Source organism: Antennarius striatus, chromosome 2 (assembly GCF_040054535.1).
Source record: "Antennarius striatus isolate MH-2024 chromosome 2, ASM4005453v1, whole genome shotgun sequence".
Lineage (NCBI taxonomy): Eukaryota > Metazoa > Chordata > Actinopteri > Lophiiformes > Antennariidae > Antennarius > Antennarius striatus.
Window position 1 is genome coordinate 5,084,826 of NC_090777.1, and position 20,640 is coordinate 5,105,465.

At 44.1% G+C, this 20,640-nt stretch overlaps 1 protein-coding gene across 4 annotated transcripts; it reads left to right on the forward strand.

Annotated features, from left to right (window-relative positions):
• The first annotated feature begins 5,248 nt into the window (after positions 1–5,248).
• LOC137609467 (alpha-1,3-mannosyl-glycoprotein 4-beta-N-acetylglucosaminyltransferase C-like) lies at positions 5,249–20,603 on the forward strand. 4 transcript variants are annotated; one of them, XM_068336507.1, is made up of 6 exons: positions 5,249–5,396; positions 14,464–14,584; positions 16,742–16,843; positions 16,929–17,079; positions 18,277–18,531; positions 18,615–20,603. In XM_068336507.1, the coding sequence occupies exons 3-6, from the start codon at positions 16,745–16,747 to the stop codon at positions 19,502–19,504; spliced, it is 1,395 nt and encodes a 464-aa protein (XP_068192608.1). In that variant the 5' UTR covers positions 5,249–5,396; positions 14,464–14,584; positions 16,742–16,744; the 3' UTR covers positions 19,505–20,603. The 4 variants fall into 4 exon arrangements, with proteins under 4 accessions (XP_068192608.1, XP_068192633.1, XP_068192625.1 ...); XM_068336524.1 differs by lacking the exon at positions 5,249–5,396 and adding an exon at positions 5,467–5,727; XM_068336515.1 differs by lacking the exon at positions 5,249–5,396 and adding an exon at positions 13,537–13,898.
• Positions 20,604–20,640: the final 37 nt, after the last annotated feature.

The following is a 20,640-nucleotide window of genomic DNA, read 5'->3' on the forward strand; positions in this document are numbered from 1 at the left end:
GGTTCAATATGGGGAAGACTGCAGACATGACAGCTGCCCAGAAGACCATCATTGATTCCCTCCATAAGATGGGTAAACCTCAAAGGTTCATAGCTAAGGAGGCTGGCTGTTCACAGAGTGCTGTCTCCAAGCATATCAATGGAAAGTCTAGTAGAAGGGGAAAATGTGGCAGGAGAAGATGCACTAGCAAAATAATAATAATAATATATACTTTAATCATCCCTCTTGGGGAAATTCTTTTTACACTCACACTTCACACATGTACATACAGTATGTGTTAATTACACACAGGGTTACAGGTTACAGGCCCCTGAACGCTGGTTGGATGTTCTGGCGGGAGTGGGATTTGAGCCCCTGATGGTTGGACGATCCTGTCTTCAAGACGATTGCTCTACCGCTGAGCCACTGCTGCCCCACAGTCAAAAGTGATGACTGTGGGCTTCAGCGGATTCTTAAACAGAGAAGATTCAAGAATCTGACAGAGATCCAGAAAGAGTGGACTGAGGCAGGAGTCACAGCTTCAAACATCACCACGTTCAGACGCATCCGGGAGATGGGCTACAACTGTCGGGTTCCTCGGGTCAAGCCACTTCTGGTCAGATCCAACGTAGGAAGCGGCTCAACTGGGCCAAGGAGAAGAAGGACTGGACTGTTGGCCGGTGGTCCAATGTCATCTTTTCCGACGAAAGTAAAGTGTGCCTTTCATTTTGGAATCAAGGTCCAAGGGAAGACGGGTGAGGAACAGAACCCAAGCTGCTTGAGGTCCAGTGTGAAATATCCACAGTTAGTCATGATTTGGGGTGCAATGTCCAGTGCAGGTGTTGGTAAACTCTGCTTTCTTAAATCCAAGGACACCGCAACAGTCTACCAGAATGTTTTGGAGGGCTTCATGATTTCTTCTTCTGAGGATCTGTATGAAGATGCAGATTTCCTCTTCCAGCAGGACCTGGCCCCTGCCCATACTGCCAGAAGCACCAAAACCTGGTTTGATGCTCATGCCATCACAGTGCTTGACTGGCCAGCCAACTCGCCGGACCTAAACCCCATTGAGAATCTATGGGGTATTCTCAAGAGGAAAATGAGGGGCACCAGACCCAACAACAAAGAAGAGCTGACAGCAAGCATCAAAGAAATCTGGGCTTCCATATCTCCTATGCAATGCCACAGGCTGATTGGCTCATTTCCAACCAAGTATTGATGACTGATATATCGTTTTGAAAGTACCATATTTTGATTTCTTTCTTTCTTTCTTTCTTTTCTGCAAAAACTGAGAAATAAATGGTGATTTCTTCACAGTATTCTAATTTTCTGAAATCCTGTTTTTGTGGGTTTTATAAGCTGGAAGCCAAAATTATGTAAAAATAAACAAATACCTGAATTTTTTTAAATTGTGGGCCATAAATCTATAATATATGACAGTTTAACTTTCTGAATGGAATTATGGAAAGTAAACAACTTTTCCACGACATTCTAATTTTTTGGAAAGGGTCTACATATATATATAAATATATATATATATATATATATATATATATATATATATATATATATATATATATATATATATATATATATATATATATATATAATTTAAAAAAAATAAAAATAAAAAAAATAAATATATATATATACACGAACACACACACACACACACCCCTCTCACCCTTGTGGGGTGGTATCTGTGTGTCATCCTCAAGCTCGGGTTCTCTACCAGAGGCCTGGGAGTCTAAGGGTTCTGCGCAGTATCTTAGCTGTTCCTAGGACTGCGCTCTTCTGGACTGAAGCTTCAGATGTTGTTCCAGGAATCTGCTGGAGCCACTCTTCCAGTTTGGGGGTCACTGCCCCAAGTGCTCCTACTACCACGGGGACCACATTGACCTTGATTTTCCACATAGGTTCCAACTGTTCTTTCAACCCTTGATACTTCTCAATCTTTTCGTGTTCCTTCTTCCTGATGTTGGCGTCAGCTGGAATCGCCACATCTATCACCACTGCTCTCTTCTGCTCTTTGTCCACCACCACTATGTCCGGCTTGTTAGCCAGCAGCTGTTTGTCGGTCTGGAAAATGAAGTCCCACAGGATCTTAGCTTTGTTGTTCTCAACCACCTTTGGTGGTTTGTCCCATTGGGATTTGGGTACTTCTAGTCCATACTGGGTACAGATGTTCCTGTACACTATCACACCTACTTGGTTGTGCCTTTCCATGTATGCTGAGCTTGCTAGCATCTTACACCCTGCTACCACATGCTGGACTGACTCTGGGGCTTCTTTACATAGCCTGCGCCATGGGTCAGATCTACTGTGGTAGATATTGGCCTCTATTGCCCTTGTACTTAGGGCCTGTTCTCGTGCTGCTATGATCAGTTCTCTGTGCTGTCTGCCAGTCCAGCTTTATTCAGCCATTGGTAGGTCTTCTTGATATCAGCCACTTCTTCTGACGGTGGTACATGCCGTGTAGGGGCTTGTCCCTCCATGTTGTCTCGTCCTCGTCCTCCTCCTCTTCATCCTCAGGTTTCTGCTGTCTAAGGCATTCAATGAGCAGTTCATCTGTTGGGGCCATCTTCCTGATGTACTCTTGGATTTTCTGTTTCATCCTGGACAGTGGCCCTGATGCTCACTAGTCCTTGGCCTCTAACCTCTTTCCGCTTAGTGTACAGCCTCAGGGTGCTGGACTTGGGGTGAAACCCTCCATGCATGGTGAGGAGCTTTCTAGTCTTAATATCTGTGGCTTCTATCTCCTCCTTTGGCCAGCTTATGATCCCAGCAGGGTATCTGATGACAGGCAGTGCATACATGTTGATGGCTCGGACCTTGTTCTTGCCATTCAGCTGACTTCTCAGGACTTGCCTTACTTTCTGGAGGTATTTGGCTGTGGATGACTTCCTTGCAGCCTCCTCATGATTGCCATTAGCCTGTGGGATTCCAAGGTATTTGTAGCTGTCCTTGATGTCTTCTATCCTGCCCCCTGGTCGGTCAACCCCTTCAGTTCTGATCATCTTGCCTCTTCTTGATACCATCAGGCCACGTTTGTCTAATCCAGATGACATCCCTATGTCGTCGCTGTAGAGCCTGGTGGTGTGGATCAGTGAGTCAATTTCTTGCTCATTCCTAGCGTACAGCTTGATGTCATCCATGTAGAGGGGATGGCTGATTGTTGTCCCGCTTTGGAATCGGTATCCGTAGCCACTCTTTGTGATGATGTGACTGAGGGGGTTCGGGCCTATGCAGAACAGCAGTGGTGATAGTGCACCCCCTTGGTATATGCCACACTTGATGTTAACTTGGGCAATTGGCTTGGAGTTAGTCTCCAGGGTTGTCTTCCACATTCCCATTGAGTTCTTGATGAAGGCTCTTAGTGTCCTGTTGATCTTATACAGCTCCAGACATTCCAGTATCCACGTGTGTGGCATTGAATCGCAGGCTTTCTGGTAGTCTATCCAGGCGGTGCACAAGTTGGTCTGCCTATTCTTACAGTCTCTGTGTACTGCTCTGTCCACCAGTAGCTGGTGCTTGGCTCCCCTGGTGTTACTACCAACTCCTTTCTGTGCCCCGCTCATATGTTGATCCATATGCCAACTCATCTTAGCCGCCATGATGCCTGACAGGAGCTTCCATGTTGTACAGAGACAACTTATTGGCCAGTAGTTGGATGGGGTAGATCCCTTCTATGGGTCTTTCATGATCAGGACTGTCCTGCCTTCAGTCAACCATTCTGGGTGCGTCCCATCCCTTAGCAGCTAGTTCATCTGTGCTGCTAGACGCTCATGGAGTACTGTCAGCTTCTTTAGTCGGTATGTATGGATCATATCCGGGCCTGGTGCTGACCAACTCTTCATCTTTGACACTCTTTCTTGGATGTCTGCCATTGAGATGGTTACTGGTTCTTGTTCTGGGGAGCTGCTGTGGTCAGTCCTCAGGTCCACTAGCCACTGGGAATCAGTGTTATGTGATGCGTTCCTTTCCCACATGCCCTTCCAGTATTTTTCCACCTCAGCTCTTGGTGGGTCTGACTGGCTGCTGTTATTTCCCTGCCACTGAGAGTACACCTTTGCTGGTTGAGTGGAGAAGGTCTTGTTTATTCTCCTGGCCTCTATCTCTTTGGTGTATCTCTGCAATCGGGTAGCCAGAGCCGTTAGTCTCCGTTTAGCAGTTTCTTGTGCTTCAGGTAAGGAGAGCTTGTTGTATTTCATGTGTACCCCTTTATTCACCACGTTCCCTTTCTGCAGCTCGGCTAGCTGTCTGACTTCTCTCCGTGTCGCCTTTATCTTGGCCTCTAACCGTCTCTTCCATGGAGGGTATTGTTTGTTATGCCCTGTGTTGATCTATCCCAGCATCTCGAGGATTACTGTTGCTGTACTGCAAATCAGCTTGTTGGTCAGTTAACTTGTAAATGAATGTAAATAACTTGTAAATCAGTTATGTTCCTAGTGGGGATGGTTCTTATCGCAGCATGGGGCTTGGTACCCAATCTCGGATTGTGGGGGTTATGGTGAAATCCCCCCGCTGACCTGGCGTCCTGGCTCCCCCTTGCTGTAGCATTGTTGAAGTATTTCATCAATCTCTAGTTGTGATAGCAGTTTTTTGTTACGGATGTTGGAACACTGGGCAAACAGCTTTGGTAGCCTTGATTGTGGGTTTTCGGAGCATCCATTGGTCCCACATCCGTGTAGTAGCATATCAACAACTCCATATTCTCCATGTATGTCTTGTTCCGGTAACCCATTTCTCATCAGATTGGCCGACGTCGGAGCCAGTATGACTCTGTCTTTACTGTGTTCACTCATGGCTGAGATAGGCTGGTATAGCCTTAAGGGTTTTGCCTAAGGACCCTCAGCGGATAGTGTCCGCCATGTGTGGGGTTCGAAACCACGCCCCTCCTGCATTTGTGTAAGTTGACTGGATAGTGTTTGTCCCGACCGGGATTTGAACTCACAACCTCCTGCATTCAAGTCAGTTGACTTAGTTAATCACTGTATTATGTGTGTGTCTGTGTGTGTGTGCGTGTGCGTGTGTGTGTGTGTGTGTGTGTACAGTATATATAACATTTAACATTTATCTATACATAAATAAATAAAACTCCTGTCATTTGTCATGACCCCGCCAGTACAACAAGTGTTTTTAGATTACAGATCGTTGGACTGTGGACTATGTTTAGTGCCGTTATCTAAAGATAGAAGTCAACAGTTAAGGGGACAACAACATCTTTATAAATCATTGCTTTGTTCGACACAGTCCTGAATAACTCGTGTCGTCAGTGCGTCCATCCACGGAGCACCTGAGGGTGTAGACAGGCGTGAAGAATGCGGTGGTGCAGTTTCATCAAGGTTTACACGACGAGCATTCAATCAGAGCGGAAACCAGAGCTCTGACTGCCTGATTGATCGCTGGAAAAGAAGGTAAAAAGATGTCACGTTTCTTTTTTTAAAGGACACTAAACTCCACAACGTTTTTAGACCGAACCGGAGGTCTGTGAACGCAACATTCAGCGGACCTCTGAATACAGTTGTCTGAATATTAGTTTTCTGGCATTGAAGGTTTGAGTCGCGTTAGTTTGGAAGAACAAAACCCTCGTTTGGAATTAAAGCGCGATCAAAGCTGCCTTTGGTGGAGACGATAGAAGTTAATAAGTTGAACTGGTGTAGGACATTTGAAAGGACGCTCAGGTTAAAACTCCTGGGGACTTAATGACACAGAACGCTGCTGGTGTTTCATGGAATGAGTTTCAAGGTAGGAGCTCTAATATAACCTTCTAAACGTCCTGGGGCCGGTTTTATTTGGATCCATCCATCCATCTATCCATCTGCCACCGCTTATCCGGAGTCGGTTCGCGGGGCCAGCAGCTTCAACAAGGAGCCCCAAACTTCCCTTTCCCCGGCCACATCCACGCATTTCTTTAAGTAAAGTGGCCTGGGAACACACACACACACACACACACACACACGCACGCACGCACGCACGCACGCACACACACACACACACACACACACATAAAAAGAGAGCATTATTCCTTTTATTACAATAAGGTTGTGTTGTTAAATAGATGAATGTTGTTGGTCTGGTGTCAGCAGTAATGTTCTTTAACTAGAGGAGCCACACCCATTTATCCTGACAGGAAAATGATGTTGGTTATACAGCAGACCACATAGAAGACATTTATGAAGTTTGTCTTTAGAACAATAATTTTATTTACCATAGATCTGCGTTGTTACACATATGTCACAATGGGCGTAACATATATCAGAACTGTGACTTCTATAACAGGTTTAACATAAAATTCTTCATTAGTTTTACTTTGTATCACAAAATATTCAAACTGCATAAATAAATAAAAAACACTGCCTATTTTGGAACATCAGTAATAAGCAATCATAGCAACAGAGATCTGAACAACAGACCTAAAAACATAAATTGTACAACAAAAAGCCTTAAATGCTGCATTTTTGGAAGCATTAATAATAAGCTATCATGGCTACAGAGATCTGAACAACAGACCTAAGAACATAACTTGTGCAAAAAAAAACTTAAATGTTGAAGAGAAATTCAACCGCTCTATCATCAGCACCGTGTCTGAAACATTTTCTCAGTTTGTAGGTCTGTAAAGTATCTTTTGCCATTTAGCCAAGGCCAGATGTCAAATGACAGTTTCTTCTTCATTTTCTTGTTTTTGTCCATAGACGGAAGAATTTTGCTTCCCTGAATTCATGTTTCGTCATTTGATATACTTGGTTCATTACTGTTGAGTCACCACACTCACTTGACTCATCACTCTCCCTATCTTGACCACTGGGATTGTAAAGAGGGTCATCAGGGTCTTCATCTGAGCCATCAACACATCGCTAAAACTCGCTGTCATCTCCCACTATAGCCTCCAATGCATTGTAAAGAGTATAGTACTTGTTTCTTTTCATACTACAAATGAAATTAAAATAACAGAATATTTAATATTTAACAAAAATAGGACATTTACATTTTTATGTGATCAGGATAGGATAGTAAAAATTTGGTGTTTCTAATTGTTCAGTACATTTTTAATTGAGCAGCCAAACATATTTCAACTCAATGTAATTGATGTAGCACAATTAATAGGGTGAGTTTTTGTTATTGTGACAAATAGGTCACATCGATTTTTCATTCTTATTTTAAAGCTGACAGCCCATTGTGACTTACTGTATATGTTACAGCAATATTTCTGTAACTTGTTTGATATAATTTTCGTCAACAAATATGGTCAGACCAGAGGCCTGTACCATAAAGCTTGGTTAACCTAGCTTCCTCTTACTTATCTGGCTTCACTTACCGAGACATCCGCCCTCCGGATTTTCGGTACCATAAAGCCGGCTATCAACTCACGAATTCAATCCAGGCCTGTCCACTCTAGATTTGTGCGCGCTCCCTGCTTTTTGTCATCAAACATCATGGATGCACAGACTCAGAACATTAGAACCACATTAGAACCTTAAACTTCGGGGAAGTGCGGACTCCACCAGACCTCTGGAGGTTTGCTGTGGTGTCTGGCATCTAGAAGCAAATCCTGTAGGTCCTGTAAGTGAGGCAGGGTGTCCATCACTCACATGTTCAGCTCATTCATTCATTCATTCATTCATTTTCTGAACTGCTTTTGTAGGTCACGGGGGTTGCTGGAGCCTATCCCAGCGAACTTACGGGCATGAGGCTTTTCCAGTTCATCTCATCAGGAATCAAGTAGATTGATATCTTGGGAACTTAGAACCCATTTCTGTTGAGGTCACTATTATTCTATTTGACTTGGTTGATCCTCCTTGTATCTCACCTCTGCTCCATTCACTAGTCACCTTCTACTTTACTGGTTCAGCTTTTGTCGTCATGACAGGAAACAGTGTGTTGTCACACAAAACAGACACGCAATTCATGCCTCAAGGCTTAACACTTGGTTCACTTCTGTTTTCTACATTCATGAAGAACTCCCTGTCACTTTGCTCCGAAGGTGTTCAACTTCACACTGATGACATAGTAATACACGTATATAAAAAATAATGGATTATTGATTCAGTCAGCTGAAGCTAATGTAACAAAATCAACTCACAAACTATAAGATTTGGAACTTCAGAAGGTGTTAATAATGTAATAGTGATATAATTTACATTATATATATATATATATATATATATATATATATACACACACATATATATATATAGTATATACTGTATATATACAGTATATATACTGTATATATACAGAATGTCGTGGAAAAGTTTAATTCCATTCATAAAGTTAAACTTTCATATATTATAGGTTCATGGCCCACAATTTAAACAATTAGAGGTATTTATTTTGTTATTTTTACATAATTTTGGCTTCCTCACATAAAAATGGCGGAGTTTGCTGTATGCGACCAATCGCAAACATGCAACAAACCGGCCCAAGCCGTATATTTCACAATGGAGGAGCGAACAATAATAATTAATAAATACGAGCAATACAAATCAATAATCCAGGCAAAAAGCAACACAGTTGCAGCTGCCAAGCGGCGTAAGGATTGCTGGCAAAAAATCGCCGACTGTGTCAATGCGGAAGTTAGTGCCATTATAATATTACTTCCCCACTATGACTGCACTTGTATATCTGACTACAGTAACATCTGTGTGTTCCATAAATGTATGTGTGTACAACGTTTTTCGTTATGGCATATGATTGTAGCCTCCGCGACTTTATGAATAGCTCTACAGACTGTGTTCTTCCCGAGGTTTTCGGCATCGCCAGCAGAATACATAAAAGTACTATGAATGAATGAATCAATCCATGATTTACTTAAACAAATAATTGATTAATGGCATTTTATCTGTGGCTTCTAACCAATCCAACGAGGGATTTAAGGACATCATAATAATTACGAACATCACTAAGAAATATATTAACTGTGGCAAAGAACCTCAGTGCAATGCACACTGTCTGCGGGACTGTCAGTGCGTGGTTGCGGTGCGTTACATTACTGATGTAAGGCTCCAGCAGCTGACAGATGTAATGTAACCCCTCTCCCCAAAACCTGTACCTTTCGTACAGTGATAGTTCAGGAAATTCCAATGGATTACAGCGATCTCTGAATATTCTCTTGCGCCTGAGCGCTCTTCGCACAAGCTGTGCACCAAGATCCACCGGGTTCTCATAAAACGGACAGCCCACCTTTATGGTACCGAAAAGCCAGGGTGAAGCCTGAAGTTATCTCGCTGAGCCGTAATCCAGCTTTATGGTACAGGCCTCAGGCTAGCTACAGAGTCTGTTACTATAGTAACAAACTCAGAGGTTCAGTTACCTCACTTCCTGAAACAGGTTAGGGTTACTCTTCTGACTCTGGGTTACATTACTTCCCTTTGTGAAACCAGAAATCCTGGTTTACCCTAATTTCAGGGGTAACTTACCCAGACTATAACTAAACTGTTTTGTGAAATGGGCCCAGCAACTCCAAACAAGACTGCAGTAAAAATTATTTCTCTCTCTTTCTCTGTCTCTCTGTCTCTCTGTCTCTCTGTCTCTCTGTCTCTCTCTCTCTCTCTCTCTCTCTCTCTCTCTCTCTCTCTCTCTCTCTCTCTGCGTATGACTGTCAGTCTGTTTCTCTGTCTCTCTCTTTCTCTCTATAGAAGTATGTTGTGGAACAGGTGGGTAGGTTTCCCAGGATGCCTTGAGACGATGTATTTAACTCTTAATGTGACCCCCGACATTGGCTGTGTTGTTTGGTGGTAGGGTTTTTCCAACCTAAAGCTTTGTGCATTGTAGGCTACTGACCTGTGCAGTAGAACCGGACAGTGTAGGGTTCTGGTGTCCACTGATCCACTCTTTCACTGTGGAAAACTTCCACAGATAAGTATTTATGTAATTATGTTTTTATGTAAGTGACTCATAACCGAAACTCAACTCAAAACTGTTTCTGTCATGTTCTTTCACACATAAATGTATCTTGATCTTTGATTGGGTGGGTACATTTTGTCTGATATTTATATTGGGTTAAATAGTTTTCTTATGTATCTAAATAAAGAAATCTGGAGGGCATATGTGAAAGAGCAAAAAGAAGTAGCTCAAATTAGCTAAGTAAACTGTCCTTGTTCAGTTTTTCAATATCACAAAGCATATGATAAAGTAAGAACTGAGCATCCAAAGTGAAGCAGTTATTATGAGCCAATGGAACTGGATGAACCTTGCTCTTCATCTGGCCCGTCACCCAGGACCTGTTTGCCAAGGGAGACCCTAGCAGGAGCATAAAGCCCCTGACAACATAGCTCCTGGGATCATTTGGGTACTCAAACTCCCCCACCACGATAAGGTGGCAGCTCTCGGTGGAGCCCTATGATGAGTAAAAAATCAAGGACCGTGATGTTGCCCGGTATGGTGAAACCGGGGCCCCACCCTGGAGCCAGGCCCAAGGTTGGGGCTCATATGCGAGCGCCTGGCGGCCGGGCCTCTGCCCACGGGGCCCGGCTGGGCTCAGCCCGAAAGGACGATGTGGGCCCAACCTCCAGTTGACTCACCACCTGCCGAGGAAATCGTAGGATTGGGTGGCAGTCGTCAGCATGGGGCTCGACGACCCAATCCCCAGACAAAGAGTCTAGCTCTAGGGACATGGAATGTTACCTCACTGGGGGTAAAGGAGCCAGAGCTTGTGAGGAAGGTTGAGAGGTACTGACTAGATATAGTCGGGCTCACCTCCACCCACAGCTTGGGCTCTGGAACCCAAACCCTTGAGAGGGGCTAGACTCCACTTTTCTGGTGTCCAAGGTGAGAGGCGGTGGGCTGGTGTGTGCTTGCTTGTGGCCCCACAGCTCAGCCGTCATATATTGGAGTTTTCCCCTGCGCCATCAGGTTGGGGACAGGTGTCTCACTGTCGTTTCAGCCTACGGGCCAAATGGCAGTGCGGAATAACCGGCCTTCCTGGAGTCCCTGGGAGGAGTACTGAATAGTGCTCTGACTGGAGACTCCATTGTTCTCCTTGGTGACTTCAACGCTCACGTGGGCAATGACAGTGAGACCTGGAAAGGGGTGCTTGGGATGAATGGCCTCCCTGATCTGAACACGAGCGGTGTTCTGTTATTGGACTTCTGTGCTAGTCAGAGTTTGTCCATAACAAACACCTTAATCAACCACAGGGATGTCCATAAATGCACATGGCACCAGGACACCCGAGGCCGGAGGTCGACGATCGACTTTGTTGTTGTATCATCAGACCTCCAGTCTCTGGTGCCTGTCGTGGCGGTAACCCCCAAACCCGGTGGTGGACACCGGAAGTAAAGGATGCTGTCAAACTGAAGAAGGAGTCCTATCAAATCTTGTTGAATTGTAAGACTCTGGAGGCAGCTGACAGGTACAAGCAGGCCAGGTGTACTGGAGCTCGAGTAGTCGTGGAGGCAAAAACTCAGGTCTGGGAAGAGTTTGGGGAGGCCATGTAGGAAGACTATCGGTCAGCCTTGAAGAAAACCATTTGGTGCCTCAGAAGGGGAAAGCGATGCACAGCCAACACTGTTTACAGTCTAGGCGGAGAGCTGCTGACCTGGACTGAGGATATTGTTGGGCAGTGAAAAGAATACTTCGAGGATCTCCTCAATCCCGCTGCCATGTCTTACACAGAGGAAGCAGAGGCTGAGGTCTCAGAGGTGGACTCATCTATCACCCTAGCTGAAGTCACCGAGGTGTTTGCCAAACTCCTTGGTGGCAAAGCACCGGGGGTGAATGAGATTTGCCCTGAGTACCTCAAGTCTCTGGATGTGCAGGGACTGTCATGGTTGACCCGTCTCTACCATTGCATGGCAGTTGGGGACGGAGCCTCTGGATTGGCAGACCGGGGCGGTGGTCCCTCTTTTCAAAAAGGGGGACCGGAGGGTGTGTTCCAACTATAGTGGGATCACACTCCTCAGCCTCCCGGGGAAAGTCTATTCCAGGGTACTGGAGAGGAGGATTAGACCTATAGTCGAACCGCGGATTCAGGAGGAACAATGCGGTTTTCGTCCCGGTCGTGGGACACTGGACCAGCTCTACACTTTCCATCTAGTGCTTGAGGGTTCATGGAAATTTGCCCAACCAGTTCACATGTGTTTTGTGGATCTGGAGAAGGCATTCAATTGTGTCCCTTGTGGTATCTTGTGGGGAGTGTTTCGGGAGTATGGAGTCCAGGGCCATTTGCTGAGGGCTGTCCGGTCCCTTGTATAACCGAAGCTGGAGCTTGGTTCGCATTGCCGGCAGTAAGTCAGACCTGTTCCAGGTGCATGTTGGACTCCAGCAGGGCTGCCCTCTATCACCCGTTCTGTTCATAATCTTTATGGACAGAATTTGTAGGAGCAGCCAGGGACCGGAGGGACTCTGGTTTGGGGACCAAAGGATTTCATCTCTGCTTTTTATAGACGATGTTGTCCTGTTGGTGTCATCAAACCTGGACCTTCAGCGTACACTGGGATGGTTTGCAGTTTAGTGTGACACGAGTGGGATGAGGATCAGCACCTCTAAATCCGAGGCCATGGATCTCGTTTGGAAAAGGGTGGTGTGCCCTCTTCAGGTTGTTGGAGAGTCCTTACCCCAATCGGAGGAATTAAGTGTCTTGGGGTCTTGTTCACGAGTGAGGGAACGATGGAACGTGAGATTGACAAACGGATCGGTGCAGCTTCTGTAGTGATGCAGTCGCTGTATAGGTCTGTCGTGGTGAAGAAGGAGCTGAGTTGCAAGGCGAAGCTCTCGATTTACCAGTCAATCTACATTCCTACTCTCACCTATGGTCATGAGCTTTGGGTCATGACCGAAAGAACAAGATCCCGGATACCAGCAGCTGAAAAGAGTTTCCTCCATAGAGTGTCTGGGCACACCCTTAGAGATAGGTTGAGGAGCTCAGTAGTGGTAAGATCGGGCCTAAAAAATCCAGCCTGACCCGAACCGAGCCCGACGGTATTAAAGCCCGACCCGAACTGCGCCTGACGGTATTAAAGCCCGACCCGAACCGAGCCCGACGGTATTAAAGCCCAACTCGGCCCGATCCGAACCGAGCCCGATGGTATTAATGCCCAACCTGACCCGAACGTAATTATTGACATTTTGAGCCGAATTTCGGGCTTGGATTCGGGCTTAAGATCTTACCTCTACTTTCAGTGCGTATACGATCGGAAAGGTAAAGTGACAAGAGAAAATACAGCTGACGCAGAGGGAACTGAGCAGGTACTGTAGATGGATGTTTCTCATACAGTGCCTTCTATGTTTTATCTAAATTATTTATTTTATAAGGGTATTAGTTTAATACCCATAGATCGTTTGAGATACATAATATATTTATATATATTATAAAAAGTTCAAGCCGGGTCGGTCTTGGATCTTAAGATCTTAAGCCTGACCCGACTCCAAAAAAAATTCAGCCCGACCCGACCCGAGCCCAACGGTATTGAAGCCAGACCCGACCCGAAAGTAATTGTTGACTTTTTGAGCCCAACCCGGATTTCGTGTCGGGTCGGGCCCGAACTCGGGTTCGGGCGTATGATCTTACCTCTAGAGCTCAGTCACCAGGGAGGAGCTTGGAGCAGAGCAGCTGCTCCTCTGCCTTGAGCTGAGCCAGCTGAGGTGGCTCGGGCATCTGTTCCAGATGCCTCCTGGACGCCTCCCTGGGGAGGTGTTCCCGGCATGTCCTAGGAGACCTCTAGGAAGACCTAGGACACGCTGGAGGGACAATGTCTTACGGCTGGCCTGGGAATGCCTCAGGCTCTCCCCGGAGGAGCTGGAGGAGGTGTCTGGGGAGAGGGAAGTATGGGCATCCCTGCTGAGACTGTTGCCCCCGCGACCTGGCCCCGGATAAGTGGTAGAAAATGGATGGATGGATAGATGGATGGAAGTCCACGCCTTTAAAAAAAATGCAACTATATGTGAAGGAAAACCATGACACTCCTCTATCTGTACAGGTAGGCTGGTCCACAAAGAAGATCATGTCGTTTAATTTAGTTAATATGGTCTTATCTCACATTATAATAGTGTTACTATTAAGATTTTTCTAAGGAATATTTTTTTAACTGTGCCATTCTTTGTATTTTATCTCATTTGGAGATATCAAAATAAAGTGATTTATGACAATTTTTTTCTAGGTATACCAAGGTCATTTTTTAACTATTCAAATGGCCTAATATTTTTTAACTAACTGGTGTGTGAAAGTCCAAGGTCTAGATTTAACATTAACCAGAGTCTACAGTGTGTTCAATGTTCTATTGAAACGGTGAATGTAGAATACAATGAACAATGGAGGATTTGTTGGCTTTTTAAAGAAGTAGAGTCAACATCACTTTTGTGAAATCTCCTTGACTGGACCCACTCACCAGCGTCTGACTTGTTACGGAAACAGAAAGAAAATCAGTTGTACACACACATATAGTATGTTGTGTAGGTGTGTCAGGGACATTCTTTCTTCATTGTTGACAGTTGCTTATTATCCAAAGAATGACAGACAGGTATGATTTGATATCTTTAATTCAGGCATGAAGAGAAGAGGCCAAGACCAACAACAGATAAATGACTTATGACACCCAGCTCTTCCACCAACTCCTTTCCTTAGTTGGTTTATCATTGAAGAGAATCTTTTGAGATTTCCTCAAAGGTCAGTGAAATGCCCCAAGTACCCTTGAAGTAATCCCACTGATTCCCCCAGGGTCAGTGAATTGACCCCAATACCTCTCAATAACCTCTCAATCCAAACTGTTTTATAAATGCCTTGACTACTCTGTACAGACAAACTGAGACAGAAATATTTCTACCTGTAGGAACTAACAGTACTCTGATCGTAACTCCGGTCCAAGTATTTTATCAAATCGATGAAGTAGTTTGTGAATTATCAAAAAAACCCCAACAACAACAAAACTGCTTATGTCGTTTCCAGTTACGTCATCATATACATGCAATTTCCTCCGGGATTAATAAAGTATCTATCTATCTATCTATTAGTTTAATTTTTTTTAAAATAAAATACACAGAAAAATTAAAATCAAGTTTACAGTACTCCCTTGTGCATTAACATGCGCAACTTCACCTCATCGCGGATTTTTATACCGTATGCACATTCTATTAGCTGACGGCATCCGGAAGTGCGCTACGTTTGGTCAGTCTCGGAATGCAGCGCACTTTCATGAGACACAAAAGCCTGCAATGCGAACCAAGCTCCGGCTTCAGTTATACAGGGACCGGACAGCCCTCAGCAAAGGGCCCTGGACTCCATACTCCCGAAGCACTCCCCACAAGATACCACGAGGGACACGATCGAATGCCTTCTCCACATCCACAAAACACTGGTGAACTGGTTGGGCAAATTTCCATGAACCCTCAAGCACTCAATGGAATGTGTAGAGGTGGTCCAGTGTTCCACGACCGGGACAAAAACCGTATTGTTCCTCCTGAATCCGCGGTTCGACTATACAGTAGGTCTAATCCACCTCTCCAGTACCCTGGAATAGACTTTCCCCGAATTCAGCATGAACAATGTGGTTTTTGTCCCGGTCGTGGAACACTGGACCAGCTCTACACTTTCCATTGAGTGCTCGAGGGTTCATGGAAATTTTCCCAAACAGTCCACATGTGTTTTGTGGATCTGGGGAAGGCATTCGATCGTGTCTCTCGTGGTATCTTGTGGGGAGTGCTTCGGGAGTATGGGGTTCGGGGCCCTTTGATGAGGGTCTGGTCCCTGTATGACCAAAGCCAGAGCTTGATTCGCATTGCGGCAGTAAGTCAGATCTGTTCAAGGTGCATGTTGGACTCCAGCAGGGCTGCCCTCTATCACCGGTTCTGTTCATAACCTTTATATCGAATATATATTTGAATAAGCTCACTTGAAAAGTGTCACGCTGTCACCAACTCCACCCACTAGCTGTCAATCAAGCGCCCAACCAATCACGATGCCCAACCAATCTCGGCAAGGGATTGGTTGGGTACTATATATATACACAGGCCTGTACACACCAAAGCAGGGCCTGTGGGAATGCAGATAATGGGAGGTAGTTTGGTGGGCAGCTCGCTTGTGGAGCGAACCATGAGCAGTTTGTAAGGGGACGGTGCCTTGCTCAAGGGCACCACAGCAGTGCTCTGGAGGCAAACTTGATCCTCCCACTGCCAGTTCATAATCCAAATATCCAAATTCCACCAGCCCAAGACCTAGTGGACTGAGCTAGTACGGAGATAACCATTAAAAAGCATAGCATATGGTAAAACTGCACTTCAAAATATGATGCTTCTTTGGTGAGTGCTTCAAGCTTCCTCTCAGTTTGATTTTAATTTAATTAAAATTGTTAAAAGTCCCATCTTGGAACATCTAATCATGCAAAAATTTCCACTCCTGTATTTCAGGGGTCTGACACCCATACTTCCCATGGAGTTTGGTCAAAATTTATCATGTTTTACTAAAAGAAGAACCAGATCAACCAGCAAACATAATTTCCTTAATTCCAAGAATGTTCATGAGCTGCACAAACAGCGTCTTATCTATATACATACAGGCCCGTCTAATATGAAACTGACTATTAACTACATGATAAATTATTACCTTTGGTACATAATAGATTGTGTGTGTGTGTGTGTGTGTGTGTGTGTGTGTGTGTGTGTGTGTGTGTGTGTGTGTGTGTGTGTGTGTGTGTGTGTGTGTGTGTGTGTGTGTGTGTGTGTGTTTGTGTGTGTGTGTGTGTGTGTGTGTGTTGTGTGTGTGTGTGTGTGTGTGTGTGTGTGTGTGTGTGTGTGTGTGTGTGTGTGTGTGTGTGTGTGTGCGCATTAGACAATGAGATTTCAGTGTAAGAAGAAGACCACTGCATTGACTGTACTGTTGTTCCTGCTTGGAGGATTTTATGTCAACATTAATCCAGGCTCCTTCTTTGCTGTAAGTAGAAATGAATAAGCTCATGTTTTTTATATATCTTTTTATCATTCTATAATATAAATACATTTGTGGATTGGTTTCTTAGGGTCCAGCAACATCACATGAACCAGTTCCTCTCAACTTTGATCAGAGAGCTGAGAGGTTGTCTGTGAATGAGTCCTGGGTGGAACAGGGGAATTACCTGCCACTCAGTGTGTCTTATCAGCTACTTGCTGGGGCGCCATGTACTCAACAGAGTGAGTAACACGCTATGAATGTATGTTTATGAATATCACCATATTATAGTAATTTCCAAACATTTTGGTGATGAGACACATTATGTCCATGCGTGTAGTACTTACAGGCAAACAGCTCTGTGCACTAACAAGGTTGCTGCTCTGGTGAAACTCCCTTTGTTGCAGCTCCCATTGAAGCAAAGCACTACAAACATGATTGGAAAGATGATAATGCTAAGTGAAAAAGAGAACAAAGCTTGACTTCCCCATTCACATAGGAATATATTCATACTTCCATGTTGATGCTATGTAATAATAAGCAGGCACATTTTTTTGAATGAGTTTAGGCACGGTTGGGCATTGGGTAGTCCTGTCGCCTCACAGCAAGACGGTTCGGGGTTAGGGTTAGGGGTTAAGTCTCTTTTTTGTGTGTGTTACAAGGCATCTACATAATAACATATATGCATGTGTTTGTTCAAAACTAGAGTGCATTCTAATTTCCCTTTGAGGATTACTAAAGTATACCAAAAAAAAACTGACTCAGAGAGGAATATTGTGAAGATACACTCGTGACCATGTGACACCCAATTAGCTTCAAGCTGAGATATTTTAAAGGTGATGACTGCCTCTTTTCCTGTTCCATCACTGCCATCTATTGTATGCCCTGAATAGTGATTGAAAGCAGTGTTTTGTTCAGGGAGAAATAGGTATGATTGGTCCTTGCATTTTGAACTGTGAGTTAAGAAAACCAGGACCCAGACTCTGGAGGGCAGTCATCCGCCTTGACCGGTTGGGTGGGAAAGGAAATATACTAGGGACAGGGCAAGGAAAAGAGAGAAAGACAGACAGAGAGTGGCAGATAGGCTGGATAGAATTTCCAGTCCAAATTGTGCTGTAGTTGCTGAAGTGGGGGCTGGATTTCCAGGCCTTTTTATTTCCTGTTTTCCATAATTGTCCCCCACCTTTTGAGCAGAGGCACAAAGGCAGTGGCAGTATCTTGCATGGAAAAAAAACTCCCACCCCCCAACAATATTAAGTACATCTATCTATCTACTATCACCGCCTACTATTTTAATTGTTCATTTTTGGACAAAAAATATTTAATCTTTGTGAGAATTCCATCTAGTAAAAAATATATTAGTATGCTTCAAACTTTGATGTGATTAATAGAGGTTCATGAGTTTGAAACATTCTCTATTCTGTCCTGACATGTTTTAGGGTATTTAACAGTTGGAATATCATCAGTGAAAAGGACAAAAGCAAACTACCTAATATCCACCTTGCGGTCCCTCTTCTCCCACTCTTCTGATGAAGAGCGCTCTTCCATGGTGGTCGTAGTGCTACTAGCAGATTTTGACACCAGTTGGAGAGTCACTACAGTGAAGGAAATCAAGACAATTTTTGCCTCTGAGCTGGAGCAATGCCAGCTGGTTGTCTTCCATGTTTCTCAGGATTGGTACCCTCCACTTACAGGTGCAGTGCTTGTATGATTCTCCTAGTGTAAGTATTTTAACTGAAGGTAAACACTGATGGAACCCTCTGTGGTTCTTTTGCAGGTCTAAAGAGAAACTACAATGATGCCCCGGAAAGGGTATCTTTTCGCTCCAAGCAGAATGTGGATTACTCCTTCCTGATCCACTACAGTGCCAGTCTTAGTCAATTCTATCTCCAGTTGGAGGATGACGTCTCTGCTACAAAAAACTTCTTCACCAAAATCAAGACACACATTAAGTTGCAAGAGGCAAAGCAGACTTCATGGACAATGCTGGAATTCTCAACCCTTGGCTATATTGGAAAACTCTACAAATCAGCCCATCTTCCTGTCTTGGCACGTTTCCTCTTCATCTTTTACCAGGAAATGCCCTGTGATTGGTTGATGTCTCACTTCCGAGTGCTGATGACTCAAAAGGAGCCAATCTCCTTGAAACCGTCCCTGTTCCAACACATGGGAACTTTCTCCTCATTTCAAGGGGCTCACAATAAACTAAAGGACATGGATTTTGAAGAGTCCTACACCAATCCTCCAGCTGAGGTTTACTCTGACATGTCCACTTACAAGTCACACTACCCCAAATTAGCCTGGGATAATGGTGAGGGCTTCTTCTGGGGCTATTCCCCCAAAAAAGGAAATTACCTGACTGTGGTGTTTCGAAACCCTACAGTGGTGACAGATATCGTCGTAGAAACAGGGGATGGGAGAATAGACATTCTGCACTCAGCAAACGTGGAGATTGGCCATTTTGTGTTTACTTACAACAAAGAGAAGAGTTGTCTGACATTCAAATTTCTGGGGACAATGGAGAAGGGAAGGTTTGAGATGCTGAATATTGACAAAACACATAACTCTCCCTCCAACTGTCTCCGTATTCTAGTCACAGATGGGCAAAGTGACTGGGTGATCATCAGAAAAATCCGGATTTCTACAAAACAATATGATGCCACATGAAACATCAGAGGGGACATTTTCTTCCAATAAGATTAATAACTTTTTAGGCTCCACCTCCCCGTGACCCGCAACAGCGGATGAAGCGGTTCTGAAAATGAATGAATGAATGTTATTAAATTTTCCAAATTTCCCAGTTTGGGAGGAATAAAGTAAATATCTTTGATCAGCAAAAGTTTATTATTTTGCATTGCTGTAGTTCTTCTTGTTACTGCTTGTTGTGCAAACACGTGATGGAGGCACAACAGATGAAGGACTAACTATAGGGACTTACGGAATACAAAAACTCATTCAGTCACTAGAAGGGCACTCTGCCGCCACCAAGCGTACATAACCTTTCATGGATCCCTACCTCAATTCTGATCCACCTCAATCAAATCACTTCTTCCCAATTCCAAGGGCCTTCTTTCTAAAAGATTACATGGAGATCTGTTGAGAAACATTTTTGTAGGAGCCATGAATGAATTTAGAGGTATTTTGTAGGGGGGGGCGATGGATTAAATACAGTATTGTGTTTGTTGTTGTTTGTGATGTTGTTTGTGTGATCACATTAATGTGGGAATAAGTAAGTTAAATGGATGTGGGCGTAGATGTAGGTTGTATAGGTTAAATAGGGGCACCTGCTCACCTGTAGAGGTAGAGAGAGAGAGAGAGGATGAGCGGGGTCGCCATGTTTTTGTTGACCGCTTTTATCGTTATTATTGCTACGCTACACTATTTTCTGTTATTATTGCTACGCTACGCTATTTTCTGTGATCACTTTGATTATGAGTTTGTGCAGTTTCATGTATTGATGATTCTGTTTTGTTAATATTGTAGTGACTTTTTCCATGAAGCGCGTCCGACAAAGGAAAGCCTCGGCGTCAGCCTCTCAGCAACTCTTTAGTTTTTTTTGACGTTGCTCCATTTTTAACTCTACTAACTTACTAAAAAAGGTGATGAAAATGTAACTACCCTGACGGTAGCAATCATAAACCCTACATCAACAAAAAGATACTTTCAGAAAAGTTTTATTTTTTTATTCCTTCAATAATGAGACATATTGTATGATGACAGGTGAAACTTGGTACAGTTGATCGACAAGAGTAAAATAAACATCTTCTGTGATCATCTCTTGCTTTGATCATGATGGTACTCCT